General features: G+C 37.0%; 1 protein-coding gene across 5 annotated transcripts; it reads right to left on the bottom strand.

Annotated features, from left to right (window-relative positions):
- Positions 1-4306: 4306 nt before the first annotated feature.
- On the bottom strand, positions 4307-25119 carry LOC112714688 (receptor-like serine/threonine-protein kinase SD1-8). 5 transcript variants are annotated; one of them, XM_025766345.3, is made up of 9 exons: positions 24311-25119; positions 24131-24219; positions 18919-20144; positions 6808-6936; positions 6503-6627; positions 6179-6389; positions 5701-5938; positions 5458-5608; positions 4307-5359 (listed from the first exon to the last, which is right to left on the bottom strand). In XM_025766345.3, the coding sequence occupies exons 2-9, from the start codon at positions 24196-24198 to the stop codon at positions 5048-5050; spliced, it is 2460 nt and encodes an 819-aa protein (XP_025622130.1). In that variant the 5' UTR covers positions 24199-24219; positions 24311-25119; the 3' UTR covers positions 4307-5047. The 5 variants fall into 5 exon arrangements, with proteins under 5 accessions (XP_025622130.1, XP_072060548.1, XP_025622129.1 ...); XM_072204447.1 differs by lacking the exon at positions 6808-6936 and having other exon boundaries at positions 24311-25062; XM_025766344.3 differs by lacking the exons at positions 24131-24219; positions 24311-25119 and having other exon boundaries at positions 18919-21731.
- Positions 25120-25369: the final 250 nt, after the last annotated feature.

The following is a 25369-nucleotide window of genomic DNA, read 5'->3' as shown; positions in this document are numbered from 1 at the left end:
GCGTACGCGTGGTCGACGCGTACGCATGACAAAGCGTCACGTGCTGCACTTATCAGAACTCACTGGGGCAATTTCTGGGCTGATTTGGACCCAGTTTCAAGCCCGAAAACACAGACTAGAACTAGGGGTGGAGCTGAGACTGAGACAATTCACTTTACACTTTTAGTTTTTGTTTTAGTTTTGAATTCTAGAGAGAGAACACCACTTCTCTTAGGGTTTTGATTTTTTAAGTTTTGCTTTGGAATGGATTTTGAGAGAGCTGCTGCTACTACCTTCTATTGAAGTCATCATCTCTATAGTTTGCTTCTCCAATTACTCAATTACTCTTTTCTATTTAATTGCCTTGTGTTCATATTTGGATATTGTTATTTTTGAATTCTATTAATGCAATGAATTATTTTTATATTTAATTCTAGTACGTGTTTGATTCTGGTGAATTATTGTTCATGCAAATTTTGATTTAATTAATTTTTCAGAATTACTATGTCTTTTATTTATTCCTATTACATGTTTATAAAAATGGTGTTTATGTTAATGGAGTAAATATTCCAACTTGGCTTGAGAGTTGATTAATTGAAAACCCTTGAGTTGTAATACTCAAGTATGAATTTGTAATTGGAAATTGCTAGCTAACTCGGGTTTCACCAACTCTAGTCCCTCTGGATGAGGTGATTAGGACTTGTGAGTCAGAGTTAGTAACTGGCATTTGACTTTCCTTCAATTGTTAGAGGATAACTAAGTAGGAGCAATGAACCTTTACTATTATACTTGGGAAAGACAACAAGGATAGGAACTCCAATTTTTCACTCCTAGCCAAGGCCTTTTATTTCAAATACATAACACTTCTTATTGTTATTCATTGCTTTAATTTTTGGTTATTTAATTTTTCTGTTCTCAACCTTAAAAATATTCCAAAAAATTCTGATCAATAATTTATATCATTGTGTCAACTCTTTGGGAAACGACCCGAGATTCTACTCCTGGTTATTTATTTTTGATTGTGACACACTTTTAAATTGATAGTAGAATTTTCGTTGGTTAAGACTGTACCTGCAACGCTATTTTTATCAGAATTTCTTAACCGGCATTTTTCCACCCATCAGGCACCAAACACCGCTCCAAGGATCCAAAATTCCCAAAGTAAGGGCACCCAAACTCCACCAAGCTACAATGTATACAATTAAGCTCCAATTCCTATACACATCAACCTAATTCACATATATGACACGTTGATACTCAACACACAAAATTAAAGAAGTAACTAGAGTTCTAGAATTCTCACCTTACCAACAGAAAATTGGGATAAAACTCGGCATGTACACTAAGTTAATTTGATCCTAAACACCGAAATTTAACAATTTTTAACATCTTTGCACATGAATTTTCAAAACTGAAACTGAGAAAATCAAGGAAGAAAATGGGATTTTCTTACTTTACAATGTATCGAGCTTTGTAGAGCTTGACGCCGCAGACACGTGGCCGTAAACGGTGCAGCAATCGGAGCTCCGGATCAAAAGTTATGTGGATTTGAATCAATGTCAAAGGTTTGGAACCTTTGGAATGTTCTTCCCTCCTTCCTTGGCTGGGTTTCTGCGTTTCTTGCATGTGGGAGAGAGAAAGTGAGCTGAAGCTCACTTAAGATAATGAATCGGTTGGGCCCACAGGTCTGGTTCAGTTCTGATTCGATTGGTTCGACCCGTTTGATCCAATCTTGGGTGAAATTCTTTAAAATTAGTGTCAAAATTCTTTTTTTAATTAGCTCTATCCCATATTACTACAAAATTCACATTTTTAATTTCTTTTATTAAAAATTAATTTATTGATTAATTATTCGCTAATTTTACAGGATTTACAGATATTATCGGTAAAAAATATACACCATGACACATGCTCTTAGAAATGCTCTGTGAGTACTTCCAAGACTAATGTGAAAAGGTATGGACTTAATAATGATCCCTGGTATAATCCTATATCAATAAGAAATTTCTCTATCACACCACCTTGAGTCTTCACACTAGTTGTAGTTTTATCATACATGTTTTTAGTTGCACGAATATATGCAATCCTTACTTTCTTCCTTTCCAAAATCTTCCATAAGACCTCATTTGCCACCCTATCATATGCTTTTTCCAAATCAATAAACACCATATGTAGATCTCTTTTATTATACGATACCTGTCCATCATCATTCTTAACAGGTATATCGCTTCAGTGGTGGATCTACCTGGCAATAAACCAAATTGGTTCTCTGTTACTTGTGTCTCTTGTCTCAGCCTCTGTTCTATCACCTTTTCTCATAACATTGTGGCATGGCTCGTGAGTTTGATCTCTCTATAGATTTTGCAACTTTGTATATCTCCTTTATTCTTGTAGATAGGTACCAATGTGCTCTTTCTCCACTCATCTGACATTTTCTTTGACCTGAAAATCTCATTAAAAAGCTTAGTTAACCAACGATGCCTTTCTCTCAAGGCTCTTCTAAACTTCAATCAAAATATTATCGGGTCTTACCGTCCTACCATTTTTCATCCGCTTTAGAGCCTCGTTTACCTCGGATCCTTTGATAGTAGTCGAAGTTTTGATCTTCTTCCCTTGTGCATACTGACCAAGGCTCGAAAGAGTCTTCTATCCTTTATTAAATAACTCATAAAAGTAGTTCTTCCACATTTCATTTATCCTCTTGAGCCAAAACCTCTCTGTCTTTATCTTTTATGCACTTAACTTGATCCAAGTATTTCGTTCTTTTTTCATGGCTATTTGCGATTCTATATATACTTTTTTCTCCTACCTTCGTGCCTAAAGATTGGTAGAGACCCTCATATGCTCTTGTTCTTACTTCACTTACAGTCACTTATGTCTCTTTCTTAACCGCTTTATATTTTTTCAATTATCTATATTGCAGCACAAAGACCACTCCTTAAAGTACTCCCTTTTTGTCTTTATCTTTTTTGTACACTCGCATTCCACCACTAGGACGCCTTGTCTTTTGGTCCTATCCCTCTAGATTCACCAAAACTTTCTTTTGATGTTCTTCTAAAAACTTCTGTCATCTCCCTCCACATCTCTTCTGCACTTCATCCCATCCCACTTTGCCTCTTTTCCTATTTGTCTTAAGAAGCTCTTTTGTTTCTCACCTTTCATCAGCCACCACCTCGTCTTTGGATTCTTCGTGTGATGTCTTTTCCTCAATTTGTTCAATACAAAAATCTATGACGAGCATCCTATGTTATGTTGTTAAACTCTCTCTCAGAATAATTTTACAATTAATGCAAAATTTTTGGTCGACTCTCCTCAACAAGAAATCAATTTGAGAACTTGTCATGCCACTCCTATAGGTTATCTCTTTTTAAAATATGTATTTGCGATGAGAATGTCAATAGTTGAGAAAACGTCCAAAATAGTTTTACTCTCGATATTGACCACCTTGGAACTAGGGCCTCCATGAATACTTTGATACCCAGTTACTTCTCTTTCAATGTGGACATTTAAATCTCCTTCTAAAAAAATCTTATCTCCTGAAGATATGTCTTAGCCCAAACTCTCTAGATCCTTCCAAAACCTTATCTTGTGTTGCTCGTCCAAACTCACTTGCGGTGCACAGGCGCTAATCATATGAAAACTACCTCCTTCCACCAAAAATTTGATAGAGATGATCCGATCACCCATCCTCTTGACATCCACTACGTCCTTCTTCTACTGTTTATCTACGATAATACCAACCCCGTTCCAATTCTTCATATTTCCTATATACCAAAGTTTGAACTCGGAAGCATTCAACTCCCTAGCTTTCACAACGACCCATTTTGTTTCTTGTAGGCACATGATGTTAATCTTCCTTCTTGTCATGGTATCCACCACCTCTATAGATTTTTCTATTAGAGTGCCTACATTCCTTGTCTTAAATCTCAACATTCTGTCGCTCCGACCTTTACCTTTACTTTTTTCTTTGTGAACTAGCTTATTTATCTTCATCTGTTCATGAAAACGCGAGAAATCTTACTCATTTAACACTACACCCGAACACCGATGCAACGACTCTTGCTCATTTGACACTGTACGCGAGCCATACAACGCATTGCTTCCGGGCAACGACCTAACATTCACGCAATAACGTTCTTGATCCATGTCATGAAGATTCGACTAAGTTTTTATGTTGGCTGTCGAAGGTCTAACACAACCCTCATCTTTTATCCGAACTTGAAACCGACATTGTACCGCAAATGTAGCATAGGTGGAGTTAAAGTGTTTAACACAAATGCTAAGTATTCATAGAATTTCAAAGAACTTAAGTTTAAAACGAACAAAATTTGGCAAGAAAAATAAATGAAATTAAACTCGTAGAAAAGAAGATTACATAAACTAACTTGCAAAAAAAAAAAGATTACAGAAACATAAAAAAAATTAAAGAAAAATAGAAGGAAACTTACAAAAAGAACTTAGACGGGATCACAGAAAATCGTTGGAATATGTGAGGGAATAAGTGTGCTTTCTGCAAGAAATTTTTAATTCTTTGTCACTCGTCAACACTAATAGACAGGTTCGACCAATCTCACAGTGACACGTGACAAGACAAATTATTTCGCCAATAATTATTCCCGCCGACAGACTATCAACTACTACTCCACTTGTTGAACTTACTCCTTGATACTTTTGTTGTGTACCATCCTTCCTTGTCAAATAATCAAGCAAAAGAATTATGTTTATCTTACTTCTATCTTCAATTGAACTCCTCTGCTTCCATCTGACACATCTTTCGTCAAGTAACAAATTACCTCCAGGCTCGATAACTTGTTAGACGTTGAGAATTGTGGGTTGCCAACAAATAACTACTCGTCTAACACTAACTGCCTTTGTTGATGTCCATTGTTCGAACAATAACCAAGTTGGTCTCATGCTGAAGGGTCTTGTGTTAAAGAAGCCAGGAATAATTTGCTACTTCTGTAATTTCCTTCTTATTTTGCTTATGATACGCAATAAGTCTTGTGATTTAGTTCATAAACATCACAGATATTCATGATTGTTGAAACATTATTTTTTATCATGACAACTACCTAGCATTTAATAATGTGAGTGTGACTTGATTCACACTCCATGATTCATCTTGCTTACTTGAAGATAAATCAGTCTCTGAATAATTTTTTTTTGCTGAAAATCCAGGAATTTTAGGATTTGGCATTGATGGGGCTTCACTTCTCAACAATAAGATCACTAAGGACATTGTTGGTCTATCTTCTGCACATTCTTGAACACATAAGAGTCCAATATGTATGCATCTTACAATTTCAGATTCTGTATATAAATTTCCAATGGATGGATCAATTAATTTCAATATAGTTCCTTCATGCCAGTGTCTCCATACCTACAAAAACATATAGTGTAATCATTGGAATATATTGATAAAAATATTTTTTATCTAATAAGAAATATTCTCGTTAAGAAGAAAATTCTTTCACCTACATTTTCCAAGAGATTCAGTTCATCATTATTATTGGAAAACCTTCTATTCTTCTTTCCAGTTATAATTTCTAATATTATAACTCCAAAGCTAAAAACATCAGATTTTTCTGAGAAGTTTCCACCCATAATATATTCAGGAGACATATAACCACTACAAAATAAAAATGTATCTAAGTTAAAAATAAAGCCATCAAATCTGAATTTTAAAAGAGATGCTTTAGTAAACTATCATCATATACTTACTATGTTCCAACAACTCTTACTGTTTTTGCTTGTGTTTGATCGTTATCAAAAATTCTAGCAATTCCAAAGTCTGATATCTTTGGATTCATTTTAATATCTAGTAATATATTACTTGTCTTGAGATCTCTATGAATAATTCGAAATCTTGAATCTTGATGCAAATAAAGAAGTCCTCTTGCTATTCCATATATAATATTGAAACGTTTCTCCCAGTTAAGCAAGAGACCTTTTGATTCGTCTGAAACATTAGTTACATATAATTAAAAAAACAATAATGCTAAAAAGACAAAATAAAAAAATAACAAGAACTTACCTTATTTAGTATTTATTAATTATTATTGTAACAAATAACTAATAAATGCTAAATAAAATAAATTCTGATTATTTTTGACTAATTTTTTTATTACCAAATATTTCCGTATAAAAAATGCCTAAACATAGAATATATTGATAATATATAAAAAGTAATGCAAGTTACCGAATAAAATGGAATCAAGGCCTCTATTTTCCATATATTCATACACCAATATTTTCTCATTCTTCTCAATGCAGCAACCAAGCAATCGAACAAGATTTCGGTGTTGGAGTTTGACCATTAATTTGACTTCATTTTCAAACTCTGTAACTCCTTGTCTAGAGTCTTCTGACAATCTTTTTACAGCAATTTCTTGGCCTTCAATCAATCTGCCCTGATATTGTCATAGGTACAATCTATTAGTGCGTGTATATAAGTGTGTTTTTGTTTTGATGTGAGAATTTTTATAATGATGGCAGTTGTGCATAAAGTATTAAAACAACTTACCCTATAAACACTACCGAAGCCTCCTTCTCCAAGTTTATTATCTTGAGAGAAATTGTTTGTAGCCATCATTAAGGTATCAAAATTAAACATTGGCAATTCCAGATCATCCATGTTCCTTTCATCACCTAGAAGACACAATCTCATTCATTAACCAATCCTAATTTCTATGGACAAAACCTGAAAAAACGGCTATTGATAATAATAACCAAGGTTAATTTATTTATGCTGCACAAAAATCACACACTATGTATGTACCGTACTATATATATAGGCATTCATATGGGGGATATTTAATCATACATTACCTCTTGATTTTTGTTTTCTCTTCTTCTTTAAGTAACAAATAGCGACCAATCCCAAAACTAAAACAAGTGCACAAAGTGAGATACCAGTAGCCAGAACTACTCTATGATTCTTGTTGGAGCTAGTAGATCCTGTGTGTCACCAAATTGATAAGAAAGAACTTCCACTTAATCAATTAGGAAGGAACTAGCAATATCATCATCGTAGCAAAAATGTGCAAACACTGCTATTTAATATTTATGTTACAACAATTATATGTAATTATTTATGGACTTGTATAATTGTGAAACCAAAGGACTTAATTAGGCACTTAATTAGTAAGAATTTCAATATAGTGATTGGATAAAAAAAATTAAAACTCCCCTCATTGAAAATAAAATGCAGTTAAAAATAAAATAAAATTCAATATTAAATCATAATTATTTATCCTAAATACTAGATTATAAATTTTAAATTCTACATCTTTCAAAAAATTAAAACTTAAAAAAAAATTTAACTAATCTTGTCTGACTAAATTGATATATCTACTTTTTCATATATTCAAATTGACCTTTTGAAAGGGTTAATGCTTTGATTTGATTTGGTCTATCATGAATAATCAAATGGTGAATGTTATGGTGTCTATCATATCGTGCCTGTTATGGTAGGTAACCGAAAGTTGATGGGTTGGATGGAGTTGGTTGGCCCCAAATGTGTGAAGGAGGAAGACTCCGAATGGATCTGCAACTCGGGAGGCTCCGTCCGACTTGTTTGTGCGAGGAGATGGGGGTGGTACCTGCAAAGATACTCCGATGCCTAAGTTAGCAAGGGTGTGAGCAGGTCTAGAGAGTATTGGGCTTAGAGATACCTGAGGGGTGTCAGTGTATTTATAGTGGTGAGCCAATAACCACCGTTGGAGTAGCGCCATATTCTTAGGGCGTTAACCGTCCCATTATCTTAGGGAGGTTAAGATATGGCTCGTGGAAGTGGTTAGAGAGATTCTAGGGATAGTTATTCATTTAAATGAATGTTTATCCGCCAGCTAATCTCGTGCCCGACTTCCTTAAAACAGGTCGTGATGAGTACCGACTTCATAGGTTGAAGATTGGTACTGGTGAGACCCAACCCTTTGGATTAGGTCCTTTGTTTGATCTTGGGCCTTTATTACTGGGCCAGGGTATGAACAGTGCCCCTACTCGAGCCCAATTTTTTCAAGATTTGGGTTCAAGTATTCTACTCGGGGTCGTAGCCGACTTATTGGAGGACCGACGTGATTTTCTAAAACCGACGTGACTTTCCGTGTCCTTTTGGTTCTGACAGTTACGTCTAATCAAGCGTCGTGTCCGTTAGGGATGTGCGTAGGTCTTGGTAACGGTGCATTTCTCATTAATGACTGCCCCGCTTTTACCATTATGCCCCTTAGCATGTTTATAAATACTTTTCCTCTCTTTCATTTTTTCGTTTCTGCAATTTTTCAAATTTCTTCTTTCTTCGTTCGTGCTGCGTTCTTGCGTTTGGAGACTTCTGCTTCTTCCAACCTTCACTTTTGGATAAAGGTTAGCTTTTCTTCTTTCATGACATGCTTTGTGTTTGCATGCTTTTATCTTGTAGGTAGATAGGTTGGTTTGTAGATTTTGGCTCCGTATCTCCTCCCTTTAGAGACCGTGTTTTTTATTTTCCTTTTCTTTTTCTTTTGTAGGTTTTTGTCACCCTTTATAAGAAAAAAGAAATGGCTTCCGTAGATGTTCTTTCTCAATGGGTTGATGTCACGGTCCTAGGGGAGGAACCCTTGGTCGATGCTGAGTTTATTACTCATCTTCGTACTCACCACATGATTTGTACTTTTGAGGAGGACGAGCCAAAGTATGAGTTGGTAGTCCCGGGTCCAGAAGACCGGGTTTGTTTTAGGAGGGCCGATGAGGCGGCCCCTCATTTTTTCTTTATGTATGAATGTATGATCACCCGTTTGGGTGTTTTTCTTCCTTTCTCGCATTTTGAGATGTCTGTTTTGCACCACTGTCGAGTTGTCCCTACCCAGCTTCACCCCAATTCTTGGGGTTTTCTGAAAATTTACCAATTTATTAGTCACGCTTTGGATTTTCCGACCTCTTTGAGGATTTTCTTCTATCTTTTCCACATGACTAAGCCCTTTAGTGGGCTAAATAACAAGCAGCAATGGGTGTCTTTCCGAGCCATACAAGGTCGGAGGATTTTCACCCTTTTTGACGAATCCTTCCACGACTTCAAAAATTATTTTTTCAAAGTGCAAGCTGTAGAGGGCCACCACCCCTTTTTCTTGGATGAGACTTCTTCCCCTCGCTTTCCCCTCTATTGGTTGGAGGCCTCCCCTTGTGAGAAATACGGTCTGGACGACCTGGATGAGGTGGAGGCGGCCATTGTGGGGTTTTTCCGAGAAGTGTGGGGGAGGCCCCATACTTGGATACTAGGAAATTCCTCCAGGGATCGCCGACTTTTGTTTGGTCGCAACTAGGTAGTTTATATATATATATACATTTCTTATTTTCAATTTTTATCTGCCGACTTGAGGTTTGCCGACTTGTAATTTCTACTAATTGTTTCTTTTGCAGACATGGCAAGGAAGAGTGCTCAGGAATCTTACCAGAGAGTTCAGGAGGCTAAAGCAAAGTCCCGGGCCAGGGCTGGTGGTGCTAGGGCAATCATCTCTCCTCCTCCTCCTCCTCCTCCTCAGAACGTGGGGACTCCGCCCATTGTTATTTCTTCTTCAACTTTGTCTCGGCCACTCCCCTCTGCCCGACTTCTTTCTGAACCAGAGAAGAAGAAGCGCAAGACTTTAGAGTCTGGCTCCTCTTTTGATGGTGGGGTTAAGGCGGATGCTCTTGCATTCGTCCGAAAGAACATCTATCCTCATATAAGTATGGATGATGTCTCTGTTCGGAACCACCTTACCATTCTGGCTGAGGAGAGTTTTAGGGCGGCAGGTGTTTGTGGCAAGCTCTTGGATATTTTTGAGAAGACTCCTCTCAGCTCTTTAGGGTTAACCTCGAAGGTTGAGGAGCTGGAAGGAAGGCTTGTCGCTTATCAAGAGCATGAGAGGGAGTTGAAGGAGGAAGTCGCCAAGCTGAAGGAGGAGAGAGATGCCCTCCGGGAGAAGGGGAAGGCTTTACAAGCCCAATGCAACATGGAGATGGATTTGAGGAAAACAGCGCAAGCCAGCTATCAAAGTTTATTCAATGACCTTGTGTCTGTGAAGAATGATCTGCTGAATTCTCGGAAGACATACGATGAGTTAGAGGACTCTATTGCTGATGGCGCCGAGGAGTCTTGGAGGATCTTCCTGGAGCAAGTCAGAGTTATTGCTCCCGACTTGGATCTTTCTCCTTTACATCCTGACAAAGTTGTTATTGATGGAGCCATAGTTGATCCTCATGTCCCTGTGATCGTTTCTGAATCAGAGTTGAAGACTCGAGGACAGAGGATCATTGAGTCTCCTCCTCGTGGAAAGGATGTTCCGAGTTCTTCAGCAGTTCCTCCTATTTCCTCTTCATCTCCTATGGAGGCCTCTCTTCGCGGTCCTGGTGGCACTCCTCCTGACTCCGGTGGTGGTGATCTGTCTACTCCTCTTCCTAAAAAATGATTTGTGGGCTATTTGGGGGCCCGGCCTGTGGGGCCCTCATTTTTAAACTCTTTTATTGCTTTTGGTTGGTGGTATTTTGTTGAACAATTTATTTTGGCCTTTCAAGGCCGTAAACAAAATATTTTAGAAAGTGTCCTAAGGGCTTTAATTTAACAAAATAAATACCCCTTTTTGGATAAGGGTTTAAGTTACCTTATGCGTGTATGCTTTTCTGATTTCGAAGTCCCTTGATCTTTTTCCGAAAACCTTTCCCATTGGCTTGTCTGTTTTTCTGTTTTTCTGAGCCTTTTTGTTTAAGGACTTTTAGACAGCCTTCTTAGGTTTTTTCAATCTCTTTTTTGTTATTCCTTATGCTCAACTATGTTTTATTGAGTTCTTATGACTTAGGTTATTTTTGCGATGCGTTTTTCTTCTGCTCGGTTCTTCACTCCGACTTTTGGGTCGAAGTGTTTTCGAGCTTCTCTACTCGGAGTTTTGTTTCGACTTATGAGTCGAGTTGTTTCCGAGTTGTTTACGATCAGCTTATATAACCTCTTTACACCAACTTGTACCTCGTCGTTTTATCCTGACGACCATCTAGGTCGGTTCATGGGATTTTCACGTTTTGTCGAGCTTAAGTCGGCGCGTTTCGTAGAAAGAAAGAGAAAACAAAAAAGGAATTTATAAGAGATATTTGTAAGATGAAAAAAGATCTTTATTAATTGGGGGGAGGTACTTTATTGCTACTAAGGGTTTTTGACAATCTATTTCCCTTAGCCCCTACTATGATGCCTTGTTAAAAACCCTTCTCCAGAAAAAACCCTTTTATTTTGGGAAAAAATCATGAAGTTGGGAAAAGAGTACATCAGGGAGTAGAGTTTGCTTTTAACTGTAGTACCTTTTCATATTACAAGCATGCCACGACCTCGGTAACTCGGTGCCGTTCAGGTCGGTTACTTTATAATAACCTTTTCCTAAGACTTCATTGACTTTTTATGGTCCCTTCCAATTCGCGGCGAGCTTTCCTTCCCCTGATTTGTTGACTCCAATGTCGTTTCTGATCAAGACCAAGTCACTTGGGGTGAATGCTCTTCGAATGACTTTTTTGTTGTATCTTGCAGTCATCCTTTGCTTCAACGCCGCTTCTCTTATCTGGGCTTTTTCTCGGACTTCTGGGAGTAAGTCGAGCTCCTCTTTGTGCCCCTGTATATTTCCGACCTCGTCGTGGAGAATTACCCTTGGGCTTTGTTCATTGATTTCTATTGGTATCATGACTTCCACGCCATAAACTAGTCGGAAGGGTGTTTCTCCAGTGGCGGATTGGGGCGTTGTCCTGTAAGCCCATAGCACTTGTGGGAGCTCTTCGGCCCAGGCTCCTTTTGCTTCTTGTAGCCTTTTCTTTAGCCCTGCCAGTATGACTTTGTTGGCTGCCTCGGCTTGCCCATTGGCTTGCGGGTGCTCCACCGAGGTGAACTGGTGTTTGATTTTCATACTGGCTACTAAGCTTCTGAAGGTAGAATCGGTGAATTGGGTTCCATTATCTGTAGTAATGGAATAAGGTATCCCATATCTTGTGATGATATTTTTGTAGAGGAACCTCCGACTTCTTTGAGCGGTGATGGTGGCCAATGGTTCTGCTTCTATCCACTTTGTGAAGTAATCTATTCCCACGATCAGGTATTTGACTTGTCCTGGCGCTTGGGGAAAAGGACCCAACAGATCCATTCCCCATTTTGCAAAGGGCCATGGAGAAGTGATACTGATGAGCTCTTCTGGTGGAGCCACGTGGAAATTTGCATGCATCTGACATGGTTGACACTTTTTCACAAATTCTGTGGCATCTTTCTGTAAGGTCGGCCAGTAGAATCCAGCTCGGATTACTTTCCTGGCTAGTGACCTTGCTCCGAGATGGTTTCCATAGATCCCACTATGTACTTCCTCCAGTACCTCAGCAGTTCTTGAGGTCGGTACACACTTTAATAATGGTGTTGATATCCCCCTTCTGTAGAGAATATTTCTCACCAAGGTGTAGTGTTGTGCTTCCCTTCGGATCTTTTTAGCCTCTTTCTCCTCTTCTGAGAGGATGTCGAATTTCATGTATTCGACCAAGGGGTTCATCCATCCGAGGTTTAAACCGACTACCTCAAGTACTTCTTGTTTGTCTTCTGTTTTTACTACTGAGGGTTCCTGGAGGATTTCTTGGATCAGGCTTCTGTTGTTCCCTCCCGGCTTGGTACTTGCTAACTTGGATAGGGCGTCCGCTCTGCTGTTCAGATCCCGAGTTATGTGTTTTACCTCGGTTTCTGCAAAGCGCCCAAGATGCTCCAGAGTTTTCTCCAAGTACCTCTTCATATTTGGGTCCTTTGCCTGATACTCTCCGCTTATCTGGGAGGTCACCACTTGCGAGTCGCTGTATATCATCACCTTTGTAGCACCGACTTTTTCTGCCAGCTTTAATCCAGCAATCAAGGCTTCATATTCTGCCTGGTTATTTGAAGCTGGAAATTCAAATTTTAGGGAAGCCTCTATCTGGGTTCCTCTTTCATCTACCAATATTATGCATGCGCCGCTTCCTATTTTGTTGGAGGATCCGTCTACATAGAGTTCCCATGTAGTTGGTTTTTCCTCCTGATCACCTGCGTATTCTGCAACGAAGTCGGCGAGGCATTGGGCTTTGATCGCCGTCCGAGTTTCATATCTTAAGTCGAACTCGGAGAGCTCTATTGCCCATTGAACCATTCTCCCTGCAACATCCGTCTTTTGGAGGATTTGCTTCATGGGTTGGTTCGTACGGACTCTTATTGTGTGAGCCTGAAAGTAAGGTCGTAGCCTTCGTGAGGCTATTACTAAGGAGTAGGCAAACTTTTCTAGTTTGTGGTATTTTAGCTCAGGGCCTTGTAGAACTTTACTGATGAAATAAACTGGATGTTGTCCGACCTCGTCTTTTCTTATCAGGGCTGATGAAACAGCTTTGTTCGCTACGGATAAGTACAGGACGAGGTCTTTTCCAGATACTGGTCGAGTCAGAATAGGAGGTTGGCTTAAAAACTTTTTGAACTCCTGGAACGCCTCCTCGCATTCAGGAGTCCATTCAAACTGACATCCTTTTCTCAATAAGGAGAACAGAGGAAGGGATTTTAGTGCCGATCCTGCCAAAAATCTGGAGAGGGCTGCAAGTCGGCCATTCAGCTGCTGGACTTCCCTCAAACAAGTCGGGCTTTTCATCTCTAGGATGGCTCTACACTTATCGGGATTGGCTTCGATCCCTCTTTGTGTTAGCATAAATCCTAGAAATTTTCCTGCCTCCACCGCGAAGGCGCACTTTGCGGGATTTAATCTCATCCCGTGCAGCCTTATGGTGTCAAAGACTTGTGAAAGGTCGGACAAGAGGTCGACTTCTTTCTTGGTCTTTACCAGCATGTCGTTGACATATACTTCCATTAGATTCCCAAGGTGAGAGGAAAACACTTTATTCATCAACCTTTGATATGTGACTCCTGCATTCTTTAATCCGAATGGCATGAACACATAGCAGAAATTAGCTCTGGGTGTGATGAATGATGTTTTCTCCTGGTCTAGCTCATACATTGGGATTTGATTATATCCCGAGTAGGCGTCCATAAATGATAAGTATTGGTACCCCGAGCTGGAGTCCACTAGGGTATCAATACTTGGCAGTGGATAAGGGTCCTTGGGACATGCCTTATTTAGGTCAGTATAGTCAACGCACATTCTCCATTTACCATTTTGTTTCTTAACTAGCACTACATTAGCTAGCCATGTTGGGTACTTGACTTCTCTGATGAAGCCAGCTTCTAAAAGTGCCTGTACTTGCTCTTCCACTACGAGAGCTCGTTCAGGGCCGAGTTTGCGTCTTCTCTGTTGAATAGGTCGGGATCCCGGGTAGACCGCGAGCTTGTGTGACATGAGCTCGGGATTTATCCCGGGCATGTCGGAGGCCTTCCAGGCAAAGAGATCGGAGTTATCTCTTAGGAGCTTAGTCAACCCTTGTCTTAGGGTTTCCCCTAGGTTGGCTCCTATGTGAGTATTTTTTCCTTCCTCTTTGCCGACCTGTATCTCCTCCGTCTTTCCTCCCGGTTGTGGTCGCAGCTCTTCTCTGGCCCTTGCACCTCCGAGCTCTATTGTGTGAACTTCTCTGCCCTTTCCCCTCAGATTTAGGCTTTCATTGTAGCATTTCCTTGCCAACTTTTGATCCCCTCTTACCGTTGCTATCCCTACTGAGGTCGGGAATTTCATACAGAGGTGGGGAGTGGATACCACTGCTCCGAGTCGATTAAGGGTAGCTCTGCCGATTAAAGCATTGTATGCTGACCCGACATCGATGACTATGAAGTCTATACTCAGAGTCTTTGATTTCTCCCCTTTTCCAAAAGTGGTGTGGAGGGGCAAAAATCCCAGTGGTTTTATTGGCGTGTCTCCCAATCCGTATAGGGTGTCGGGGTAGGCTCTTAATTCTTTCTCATCCAACCCTAGCTTGTCAAAAGCGGGCTTAAAAAGGATGTCCGCCGAGCTTCTTGGTCCCCTAGGGTTCTGTGGAGATGGGCATTTGCCAGGATTATAGTTATTACCACTGGATCATCGTGTCCAGGGATTATTCCTTGCCCATCTTCTTTTGTGAATGAAATGGTAGGGAGGTCGGATGACTCTTCTCCGACCTGGTAGACTCTTTTGAGATGTCTTTTGCGAGAGGATTTGGTGAGTTCCCCTCCCGCGAACCCTCCTGAGATCATATGGATATGTCTCTCTGGAGTCTGCGACGGTGGGTCTCTTCTATCCATATCGTCTCGCTTTCTCTTTCCATGACCGTCCGACCTTTCTATAAGATATCTATTAAGCCGACCTTCTCTAGCCAGCTTTTCTATCACATTTTTAAGGTCGTAACAGTCGTTTGTGGAGTGACCATATATTTTATGGTACTCACAGTAATCGCTGCGGCTCCCCCCTTTTTTATTTTTAATGGGTCTAGGGGGTGGTAGTCTTTCGGTGTTACAAATCTCTCTGTATACATCCACTATAGAAACTTTCAGTGGAGTATAAGAGTGATACTTTCTAGGTCTCTCGAGACCGAGTTCTTCCTTTTTCTTGGTTTCCCTTTTCCTCTCTTTTGTTGAGGGAGGGGGCCCAGGTCGCCAACTCAAGTCTCTCAACTTAGCGTTTTCCTCCATATTGATGTACTTTTCAGCTCTCTCCTGTACATCACTTAGAGAGACGGGGTGTCTTTTGGATATGGATTGTGAAAAGGGACCTTCTCTGAGTCCATTGACTAACCCCATTATGACTGCCTCTGTGGGCAGGTCTTGAATCTCTAAACATGCTTTATTGAACCTTTCCATATAGACTCGTAAAGATTCCCCGACCTCCTGTTTTATTCCCAGGAGGCTCGGTGCATGTTTCACTTTGTCTTTCTGGATAGAGAACCTCATCAAAAACTTTCTTGAGAGGTCTTCAAAGCTAGTAACCGACCTCGGGGGGAGGCTATCGAACCACTTCATCGCTGCTTTCGATAGAGTGGTCGGGAAGGCTTTGCATCGCGTAGCGTCGGAAGCATCAGTTAGGTACATCCGACTTTTGAAGTTGCTCAGGTGATGCTTTGGATCCGTGGTTCCGTCATAGAGGTCCATATCAGGGCTTTTGAAGTTCCTCGGAACTTTTGCCCTCATTATGTCCTCGCTGAAAGGATCCTCCCCACCTAAGGGTGGTTGCTCTTGTTCATCACGGGAGTTGCGACCTTTGAGGGAGGATTCTAACTTTAAGAGTTTTTTTTCTAACTCTTTTCGTCGTTCCATCTCCTCTTTTAGGTTCCTTTTAGTTTCCTTTTGTCGCTCCCGTTCTTGTTCTAACTGTTCCAGGTGAGTGTGGACTAATCCCATGAGTTCAGTTACATGGGATGGTCCCTCTTTTTCTGATTCGCGCCCTTCTGAAGAGTTTACCTTCGGGTTTTTTACTCCGGAGGTACCTTCCCTGTGTTGATTATCAATTTCCTGGTGGAGGGTGAAGTCCGCATCGTTATTTCCTGTGTCCAGATTCTCTTGCTCAGAATCTGTCTCCACATGACCTTTTTCGTGGGATCTGTCCGCCATCAGTGGTTGATCTCTCGGGTCCCCGGCAACGGCGCCAATGTTACGGTGGGTAACCGGAGGTTGATGGGCTGGATGGAGTTGGTTGGCCCCAAATGTGTGAAGGAGGAGGACTCCGAATGGATCTGCAACTCGGGAGGCCTATAATTAAAGATTATGCTACACATCTAAGTATTTTTTCATCCAAGTTTTATCTAAATAGGTTCAACACCAACAAAAATCACTCTCATTAAAAGAGCGTCATTACACGCGCTTTATCTTCTTCTCCCCTCTTCTTCTTCTTCTTCTCCCCTGCGCTTCTTTTTCTTCTTCTTTCAAATAGACGCATATGTCATCTTCTTCTTCTTTCAAATTCACGTATACCTCCTCCTCCTCCTCCTTCGCACACAGAGATTATTCATCTGCTTCCTTCTTCTTCTTCTTCTTCTTCTTCTCCTCTTTCGTTATCGCCATCACCAACAACACCAACATTTTGCTAATGGATGATTTTTTTCAATCGAATTGAATCGAATGCAATTGCTAAATTGAATTGAATGAACGCAGGTGTTCTGAATCTGAATTGATAATCTCTAATTTTTTTCATTCAGTACTATACAATTGTTTCACCATGAGTACGTGTTCGGTTCATTATGCAGAAAGCTGTTTGAATTTGAATTTATATAATGGAAAATGTTCCATTCATTTAGTACTATACAATTGTTTCACCATTCATTTAGTACTATACAATTGTTTCACCATAATAACATGTTTGGTTCATTTATTTTCTGCACAATTCAAAACTCTTCCTCATCGCCTTCTACTGCTTCTTCACCAGGGAGATCAGAGAAGGAGAGAAAGACAAAAAAATAATAACAAAAGAATGACGATAAGAAGAAAACACATGAATGAGAAGGAGGAGAAACGCAAAGAAGAAGACGCTTCATGCGTAAACGAGTGTGAGAAGAAGAAAAGAAGAAGCGTAAGAAAAGAAGAAAACGGAAACGTAAGACATTATCAATCTTTAACGTCAGGCATTCATAATTATTATTTATTAATGACATGTGAAAATTTATTAAAAAGGCTAGCTGAAATTTTAAAAATGAGATTTTGCTAATATAGGTCATAAAGACACTTTTTTTTTTTACTACAGATAGGAAGACTCGAATCCGCGAATATGAAGAGACTATGTCATTTGAGTTATAACTCATTGACCACAAAGACACATTTTAAAATTATTATGAATATATCTTATATATATTAAAAGTTATAAAAAATATAGATTAATACTACACATTTAAATCTTTTTGTTAATTAAATTCAACTAAGTTGTTTTAACATAATTAAAATTAATTATGACTAGCATTATTCAAAGTCTTATTATTTAACTTGGTTAGACTTAGTGTATAAAAAAATTTGAATGTATAACATTACTCAAAAATATATTTTTTATATTTTTAATACATTAAATGTATCAAAAATTTATTTATTTTTTATTATTATCTTGTTAAAATATATTCTTAGAACACATGATAAGTAAATTCTAAAAAAAGTAAAAAAAATAATTTTTGGTTACTTTACATTAGTTAATTTAGGATTTAAATTTATAATTTAATATTTAATAATTTATGATTTAAAATTTAAAATTGAAAATAAATAAAATTATTTTAAAAAATTAATTAATATTAAATAAAAATAATAGTTATATAATATTACTTAAAAAAACTAGTTCGATCGAAAAACAGTGAACCGAACTCTCAAATGATCCAGATCAGTCAAAATTGATGCAGATATAGTTTGAATAAGAGTTTTCTTTATGCTAACATGCTTTCTTTGTCACTAAACTATGTTGTTTTATTTTAAATGCTAATTAGTAATTATACAGTAAAAACGTACAATATTTTTTTTAGATATTATTTTAATTTTATATTCACTTATATTTAAATTAATTATATTTTTTATTATTCATAATTATTAATATAAATATAATTAAATATATATAAATAAAAAATATTAAATATTTTTATTAATTACAATATAATTATTCTTTTTATGATTATATAATATTTTTAATATTATTTTTCAATAAATACATATAGTATATAACAATATAATAAATATAAACTAATTAATTAGTTATTGAAATAAAAATATTTATTTTAATATAAAAATAAAATTAAAAAATCTTTAATATAAAAAAATACTAAAATTTTATAACTTATTTAATAATAATTAGATTATAATTTATTGATTGTAATTCGTTAAAACTTGATTATTTTTGAAATATTAATAAAAATATATATTTTAAATTTAAATTTTAAACTCTCTTATATTTTTTAATTACTAAATAAATTATCAATAAATTAATAAATCAGTATTATGACCGATTAAATTACCAGTTGGGATATGAAAACTATGCTATTAAAGGATGCAACTACACAGTGAGATAGATAATAGATAGATACCTATATCAGCAGCTGCCAATCTGACAAAGAGATCTTGGCCATAGGTAGCGAAGACACTCATGTCAATGAGTTGATCAAGCCACATGACACAGCCACTTCCTCCATTTCTGATATCGATGTTTGCATATGCAGTGCATGAACAATTCCTCTTACACAAACTCCCACATTCATCAAGTGTCATACTCTTATTCATAAACACACTGCTCGTCTCCGGCAGCTTCATGTTCTCAAGATGCAAGAACTTGTCAGTCGAACAATTCAAAACCGTGTTCCTCACACACCCATTAGATCCATCTCTCATGTTCCAAGCTTCTTGGTTCTTAGGCCTGAACCCCTGCATACACTTGCAAATCGGTGAAGCATTCTTGTCACACACTCCATATGGACCACACTGTCTATAGTAATCGCATTCATCAGCTGGTTCGTACCAGAACTTGTTCCAACTTCCTTGTATCAACATGTAGCGTTGAAGCGCCTTGCCATCAGAATCAGATGTCACAATTACCCTCGACAACAAGGAAAGGTTTGTAACGGAAAAAGAGTACCACACGCCATGCTCATCATAAGAGAAATTGAAGTCGAGACCGGTGTTGTTTTTCATCTCAGGGACCCCACTGAATCTCTCACCATTCCAAGGACCAGTTCGGAATATTATAGTTTGGTTTCTCCTGAGGAAAGCCTCAGGTAAACCATGGTAATCTATCTTCAAAGTGTAGTCACCGCTTGAAGGGTCTTCACCCTTGATCTTCCATGATGTTAAATGCTTCTCCGTTCCTGTGTCCAAATTCCAACCGATCTTCATCCCCGGTATCACGGTATCCGTTGGGTAATCAAAGCTCTGCCATAAGTAGTTATTATTGGTCTTGTCTGATGAATCTTTGAGAACAAGGTTACCGGTATCGAGGAGCTGGAGAACTGGATTCTTGGCGCTGGTTTGGTTGGAGGACCATGCGGGGTTGCCGGGTGAATTGAGAAGGACAAAGTTTCCGTTTTCTCCGATCTTGAGATAGCCTGTAGAGTTGTCAATGGGGTTGTCTCTGTTTGCAACCCAAATTATGGTTTGAGGATTGATGTTGTTGTACCATATTCCGAGGTAATAGTTGGTGTTGGAACCTCTGAAGAAGCCCAGCACGAAGGATTGGTTTTGTGATAATAGCGTTTGGTTGGTTGTGAGGTTTTGTGTTCCGGTTAAAGTATCCGAAGAGGTTGATGGAATGATGAAGAAGCTAGTAACAATGATGATGAGGTAGTTAAGGTGAGTGATGAAGATTCTCATGTTTGTGGAAAGTAAAGAATAGTGTGTGATTGTTGTTGTGAGTTTAGAGGGTAATGTCGAACAAGCTGAGTGCTTTTGACTGTTTGACTTATTCATCAATTTGTTCACGAAGCTAAGAACAGCAGAACAATCTAAGCTGACCGGCATCCATTTGCCTCTTTTCTATATTCTTTTAAGTTGACTTAATTTTACTATTTTTTAATTTTAAATTTTATATTCTAATTTTTGTACTTTATATTTTAAATTTTAATCCAAAATGTTAAACTTTTCAAAATAAAAAATATAATAAAAAAGAATAATGTTATAAAATTAATATAACTTATTTTTTGTCAATAATTGTTCAATAATATTTAAATGTATGGACTAAAAAAATAATATTGAACTATTAGACTAAGAGTATTAGTTAATATAAATTAAATTGTTATTTCTAAATTTTTTTCTTAAAAAAATAATTAACATTGATTATTTAAAAAATTAATTATCTGTATTTTTTTATTTCTCTTAATCATATATCAGACACTAATTATTGTATGATTAACTATTATTGTTATTATATGACCGCTACCCTGTCAACTACGTTATTATATTTAAATAATTAACTAATGCCCAATTATAAACTTTGGACACTTCGAAGGATATTATAGGTATGGTGATTGTTATGGTTTTTAAAATAGTGTCTAGCTTGTAAAAAAATTAATACTTAATTTAAGAATTATAAAAATAACAATTTTTTAAATATTTAAAATTTATTATAAAAAATAAATTAAAAAATTAGATACTAATTTATAAACACCACAAAATTTATCATAGAGTATATTAATATTAATTTTGTCATGTGAACTCAAGTTGTGATACTTTAACCCTTTGAGGCTGGTTTTCTAGATCCCCAATAGTCACGACGAAAACATGGTGAAAGTGTGAAACTCTTGAACCATTCCAAGAAGGATTTTTTTTCCCCATAATATAATAAAAAATATTATTTTCAGAAATAAATTAATCTAACATTATACATACACTAGGAATTTTTTTTTTTTCAACAAAACGGCGAACTTATGCAAGTGTATTAAAGTTTGCTTAACATATCGACAAACTTTTGAAAATTGGATAAAGTTTACCTAGCTCAGCAATGAACGTTAAGCAAACTTCAGAATTTGTCTAATCAATAATCATACGACGAAGAAAGTTCGCGCAGCTATATAAACGACCCTCTCTTCCCCTCCCCCTCATTTTCACTTACCACGAAAAATTATTAAATTACTCCTCTCAAAATTTTACACTCCTTTTCTCTCTTCTCAGTGAACATCAACTTTTAAATTTGTTTTTTAAATGGTTTTTTTGTTTATATTCTTTTATGTATTTTTTGTAATGTTATTTTATTTAAATATTTAGAATAGATATTTTGTAAAAATCAGTGTTAAATATTAGTATAGAGATAATTATTTAAATAATAATAGAGTAGATAATAATTATAAAGCATATTTACTTGAGATAATATATTGTTTAAATTATATTATATTAGATAATTTTACATATTAATGTATTTAAAGAATATTTAATTCAATATTTCTTTTAAATTTTTTATGTAGATTTAATATGTTTAAAATTTTTTTATTTTTAGTTTATGATTAATATGTTAAAATTGTCTTGTCCCATTTGTTGGTTATATTTATTTGGGGTTAATTTTTAGATTAGATTCCTTTAATAATTGTTATTTGTAAAATATTTATTTTAGTTGAAAGTTATTGATAATAATCTTATAGTATTTTATTTTAGTTATTTTTATGGAGCAAAATTTGCTAAGCTACGAGGACAACCTCTATAGATTAGACTAAGAGGACTGTAACACCCTAACTTTTGACACATCATGATCGTACTAAAAGTAAGGCGTTACTAACTTGTTTTCCTTTTTAACTATTTAATATTGAGCCTTTAGTTCGATTGTCGCATTTCAATTTTTAAGAAAATTCCAAAAAATTGTTTTTAGTAATTAAAATCACATATCAAAGATTTTCAAATAATAACAATCACATAATTATTAACAATAATAAATATTATACACAAGAATTCAAATGAAACTCAGATACAACTCCTATCCTCTATATAAAAATAAAATCTTAAACAACAAAAGCGGGGGAACTCTATGAAAACAACATAACTTCTAAACAATTCCAACTATTCGTCCGCGGCCTCTTACTGGGAATGCCGTAAAAGTAATGAAATAAAATACAAATAATTAACTTTACTAATAAAACTATATTTTTATCAAACCCTTTGAAAATACTCTTGGTTCTACTTTAGCTAACTAATTACTTCTTTTTTTAAAATCTCTAAACTCAAAACAAATTTTAAATATAAAACTAGTCACATTACCCATCTCTCAGCCACATAATTAATTCTCAATCAAAACGTCAATTCGTAATCACTTTAATACATTCACAAACAAATAGTACAAGCAAGAGATTCAATTCAATATACAAGCAAGTCACAACAAGGCAAACAGCACAATCACAAAGAAATAAGACAAGCAAGCACAATTAAATGCAAATGTGCAAACAACATTATGCATGTCTATCCCTAACGCAGGCCATAAGCTCATGTATCGGTTGCCTACCCGCTTCCGACATTACCCGGGCACGAGTCCCAGATATGGCTTGTCAGATGCATACAGTGTGCTTATAAGTCTTACGACTAGGCCGCTTACAGTGTGACTTTCAAATCAATGAGCTTACATCTGGAAAACAATTCTCACTGTGTGGACATCCCCACTATACATTTGGCACTAAGGCCCAAACAAAGTCGCATCTACTCTCCTGTGGCAGATATCCCTTTAATTAATATATTCCTTTAATCTTTGTTCTCTGCTCTCCTGTGGCAGACATTTCTTTAATTATCTCTCTTTTCTTTACTTTTCGTTCTTCTTTTCTTTCTTATTAAACCGAACTCAAACCATAACTTAAAGCAAAATCTCTTCTCAAAAAAATTGAGTTTAAAACACTATACTTTTCTTAATAAATCGAAATTGAAAACAAAACTCTTTTCCCAACTAAATAAGTCTCAAATAATTTAACTTTCCAAAACCAAATCTTTAAAATAGCATTTCAAATAAAGTCCCTAATTTTATAAAAAATTTCGCAGTATTTCGCCTAAAACCCAGACTTTGCCACCCTTAAAGGTCCCAACAAATCATTTTCGATTCTCAAAGATCATTCCTAATAAACCAGACAATCCAAATCCAATGCCAAATCATTTTATAAATCCGAAAGCTAGCCAGGTTCAATTTCAAAATCTTTTCTCAAAATAAATCTGTGAATCAGATTTTTTATACAAAGTTCGTTTCTTAATGTAAATACATATTTAAATCAGGTTTTCAAAATAAAACCACTTTTTCGTATGCTTTTTACAAAAAATTCGAACCAAACATCCTCTTGAAAGTTAGACTTCACCACCCCTTTGGGCTCCCTCATTTCCTAACAATTCACTAGTCTGATTCCACAAACATCTATACAGCATAGTTCTCAATAATCAATTTACTTTATTTCTGTTTAGTAACCAACATTTCACTTTAACATTCAATACAATAATATCCAATCAAGCTAGCATCTCAAGCTAGCATCTCAGTTAACAATAATTCCCAAACCAGCTTGCAACAAAGTTCACTATCATCAAATAAATCTCAAATCAACAACCAAACCGAGAAATTGACATGACTAGAAATTCCAATAACAATCACAACGTCAATCTAAACCCAATTCATAAAACTTAATTCATATTTCAGTTTAACAAATAACACCAAATTAAACACCATCCACAGCCACAATTCAACCAATCTTCATCAACTAATCATACTAAACACTTATAAATCATTTGCAATTATTCAATAAGCCTTTTGGGCATTCTTAAATTGAAAACTGTTAACTTTAAAATAAAACCCCCTACCTCAGTTTGTCGAAACCGCAGAATCTAAATTCACAGCAGCAGCGGCTTAGAACCAGCAGTAACATCATCAATAATCATAGCTATAGGGGCTGAAATGAAATAAAACGAGAATAGGGTAACAAATGAAATAGCAGCAGAGCAAGAATGGAAACAGAGCAAATTAGAGGAAGGGATCTAGACCATATCAGAGGTACTTCGACGGCATCCCCTTTTTTTTTCGAAACCGCAACGGTGATCATGGCAGCAGCGGTGGCGGCTGAACAGCCCTCTGCCTCTCGGCAAAAGCCTCACACGACTCCTTTCCTTGTTCTCAAGGCCCCTCTCTCCTTTCGCACATGCAACAGATGATGGCGGCTATAGTAGCAGCGGCAGCGCTAGAGCCTTCGGTGGTGGCGACGGGGTCACGGCGTGGCGGCGGTGACGGAACACAACCGCAGTGACGGTTCTAACGGCGACTGGTCCCTCAGCGGTGGCAGAACGCGACGGCTCTTCTCCTCCGACGCGGGCTCTCTCCTTCTCGCGACAACGCCGGCGACGACTCCCGACAGACGCCGACTGGGCGGCGCGATTCCTTCCTCCATCGTGGTCCTCTCTCTCGCCTCAGTTCTGATCCGTGATGAAGACGACTTCGCGGACAGCAGGGGCGGCCTCCCCTCATCCCGGCGACGGCGATGCGACAACCCTCAGCAGTGCAGCGGCGGTGAGCTGCGGGGTCTCCCTCTCCTGTCAGCAATCTCTCTTCTCCGTTCCTCTTCCTCTCTTCTTTGTGTGTGTGTGTGTGTGACTGTGTGTGCTTGGTGAGTGCTGTGTATGTTGAGTGTGTGAGGTATGGGTTGGGTTGTGTGTGCGTGTCATGAGTGAAAAGGGGGGAGGGGTGAGGGGAGTGGCGGTGAGGCGTTCGGATAAAAAGGTTAGGTTTTAATTTGGGAATTAGAACTTTGATTGGGAAAAAAGGGTTAGGATTTTTAATTTGGAAATCAGGGTTTTGACGAAAAAAAGAGCTAGGACTAGTATAGATATTTTTAATAAAATTAGAATAATAAAATAATAATTTAAAATTAAATTTAATTAAATAATAATATTTATGAAAATATTATTTAATTATTAATTTATAATTTTTTTTTAAATAAAAATTTTAATTCAATAATTAAATATAATTAAATTAATTTTTTTAAAAATTATAAAATAAAATTTAAAATCTAATTATTTAAATTAGTGTATATAAAATTTTTATTATTT

This window comes from Arachis hypogaea, chromosome 10, assembly GCF_003086295.3.
Source record: "Arachis hypogaea cultivar Tifrunner chromosome 10, arahy.Tifrunner.gnm2.J5K5, whole genome shotgun sequence".
Taxonomy (NCBI): Eukaryota; Viridiplantae; Streptophyta; class Magnoliopsida; order Fabales; family Fabaceae; genus Arachis; species Arachis hypogaea.
Note: the sequence above shows the minus strand (reverse complement) of the source record. Positions and strands in the feature narration are given on the sequence as shown.

What these genes read in the sequence shown, in the direction of transcription:
- LOC112714688 (XM_025766344.3), bottom strand. Translation starts at nt 20,341, where the DNA reads ATGCCGGTCAGCTTAGATTGTTCTGCTGTTCTTAGCTTCGTGAACAAA. An exon ending in ATTGGCAGCTGCTGATATAG is followed by an intron (nt 6,937 to 18,918) that starts GTATCTATCTAT and finishes GGTGACACACAG; the next exon opens with GATCTACTAGCTCCAACAAG. An exon ending in GCTTCGGTAGTGTTTATAGG is followed by an intron (nt 6,390 to 6,502) that starts GTAAGTTGTTTT and finishes TGACAATATCAG; the next exon opens with GGCAGATTGATTGAAGGCCA.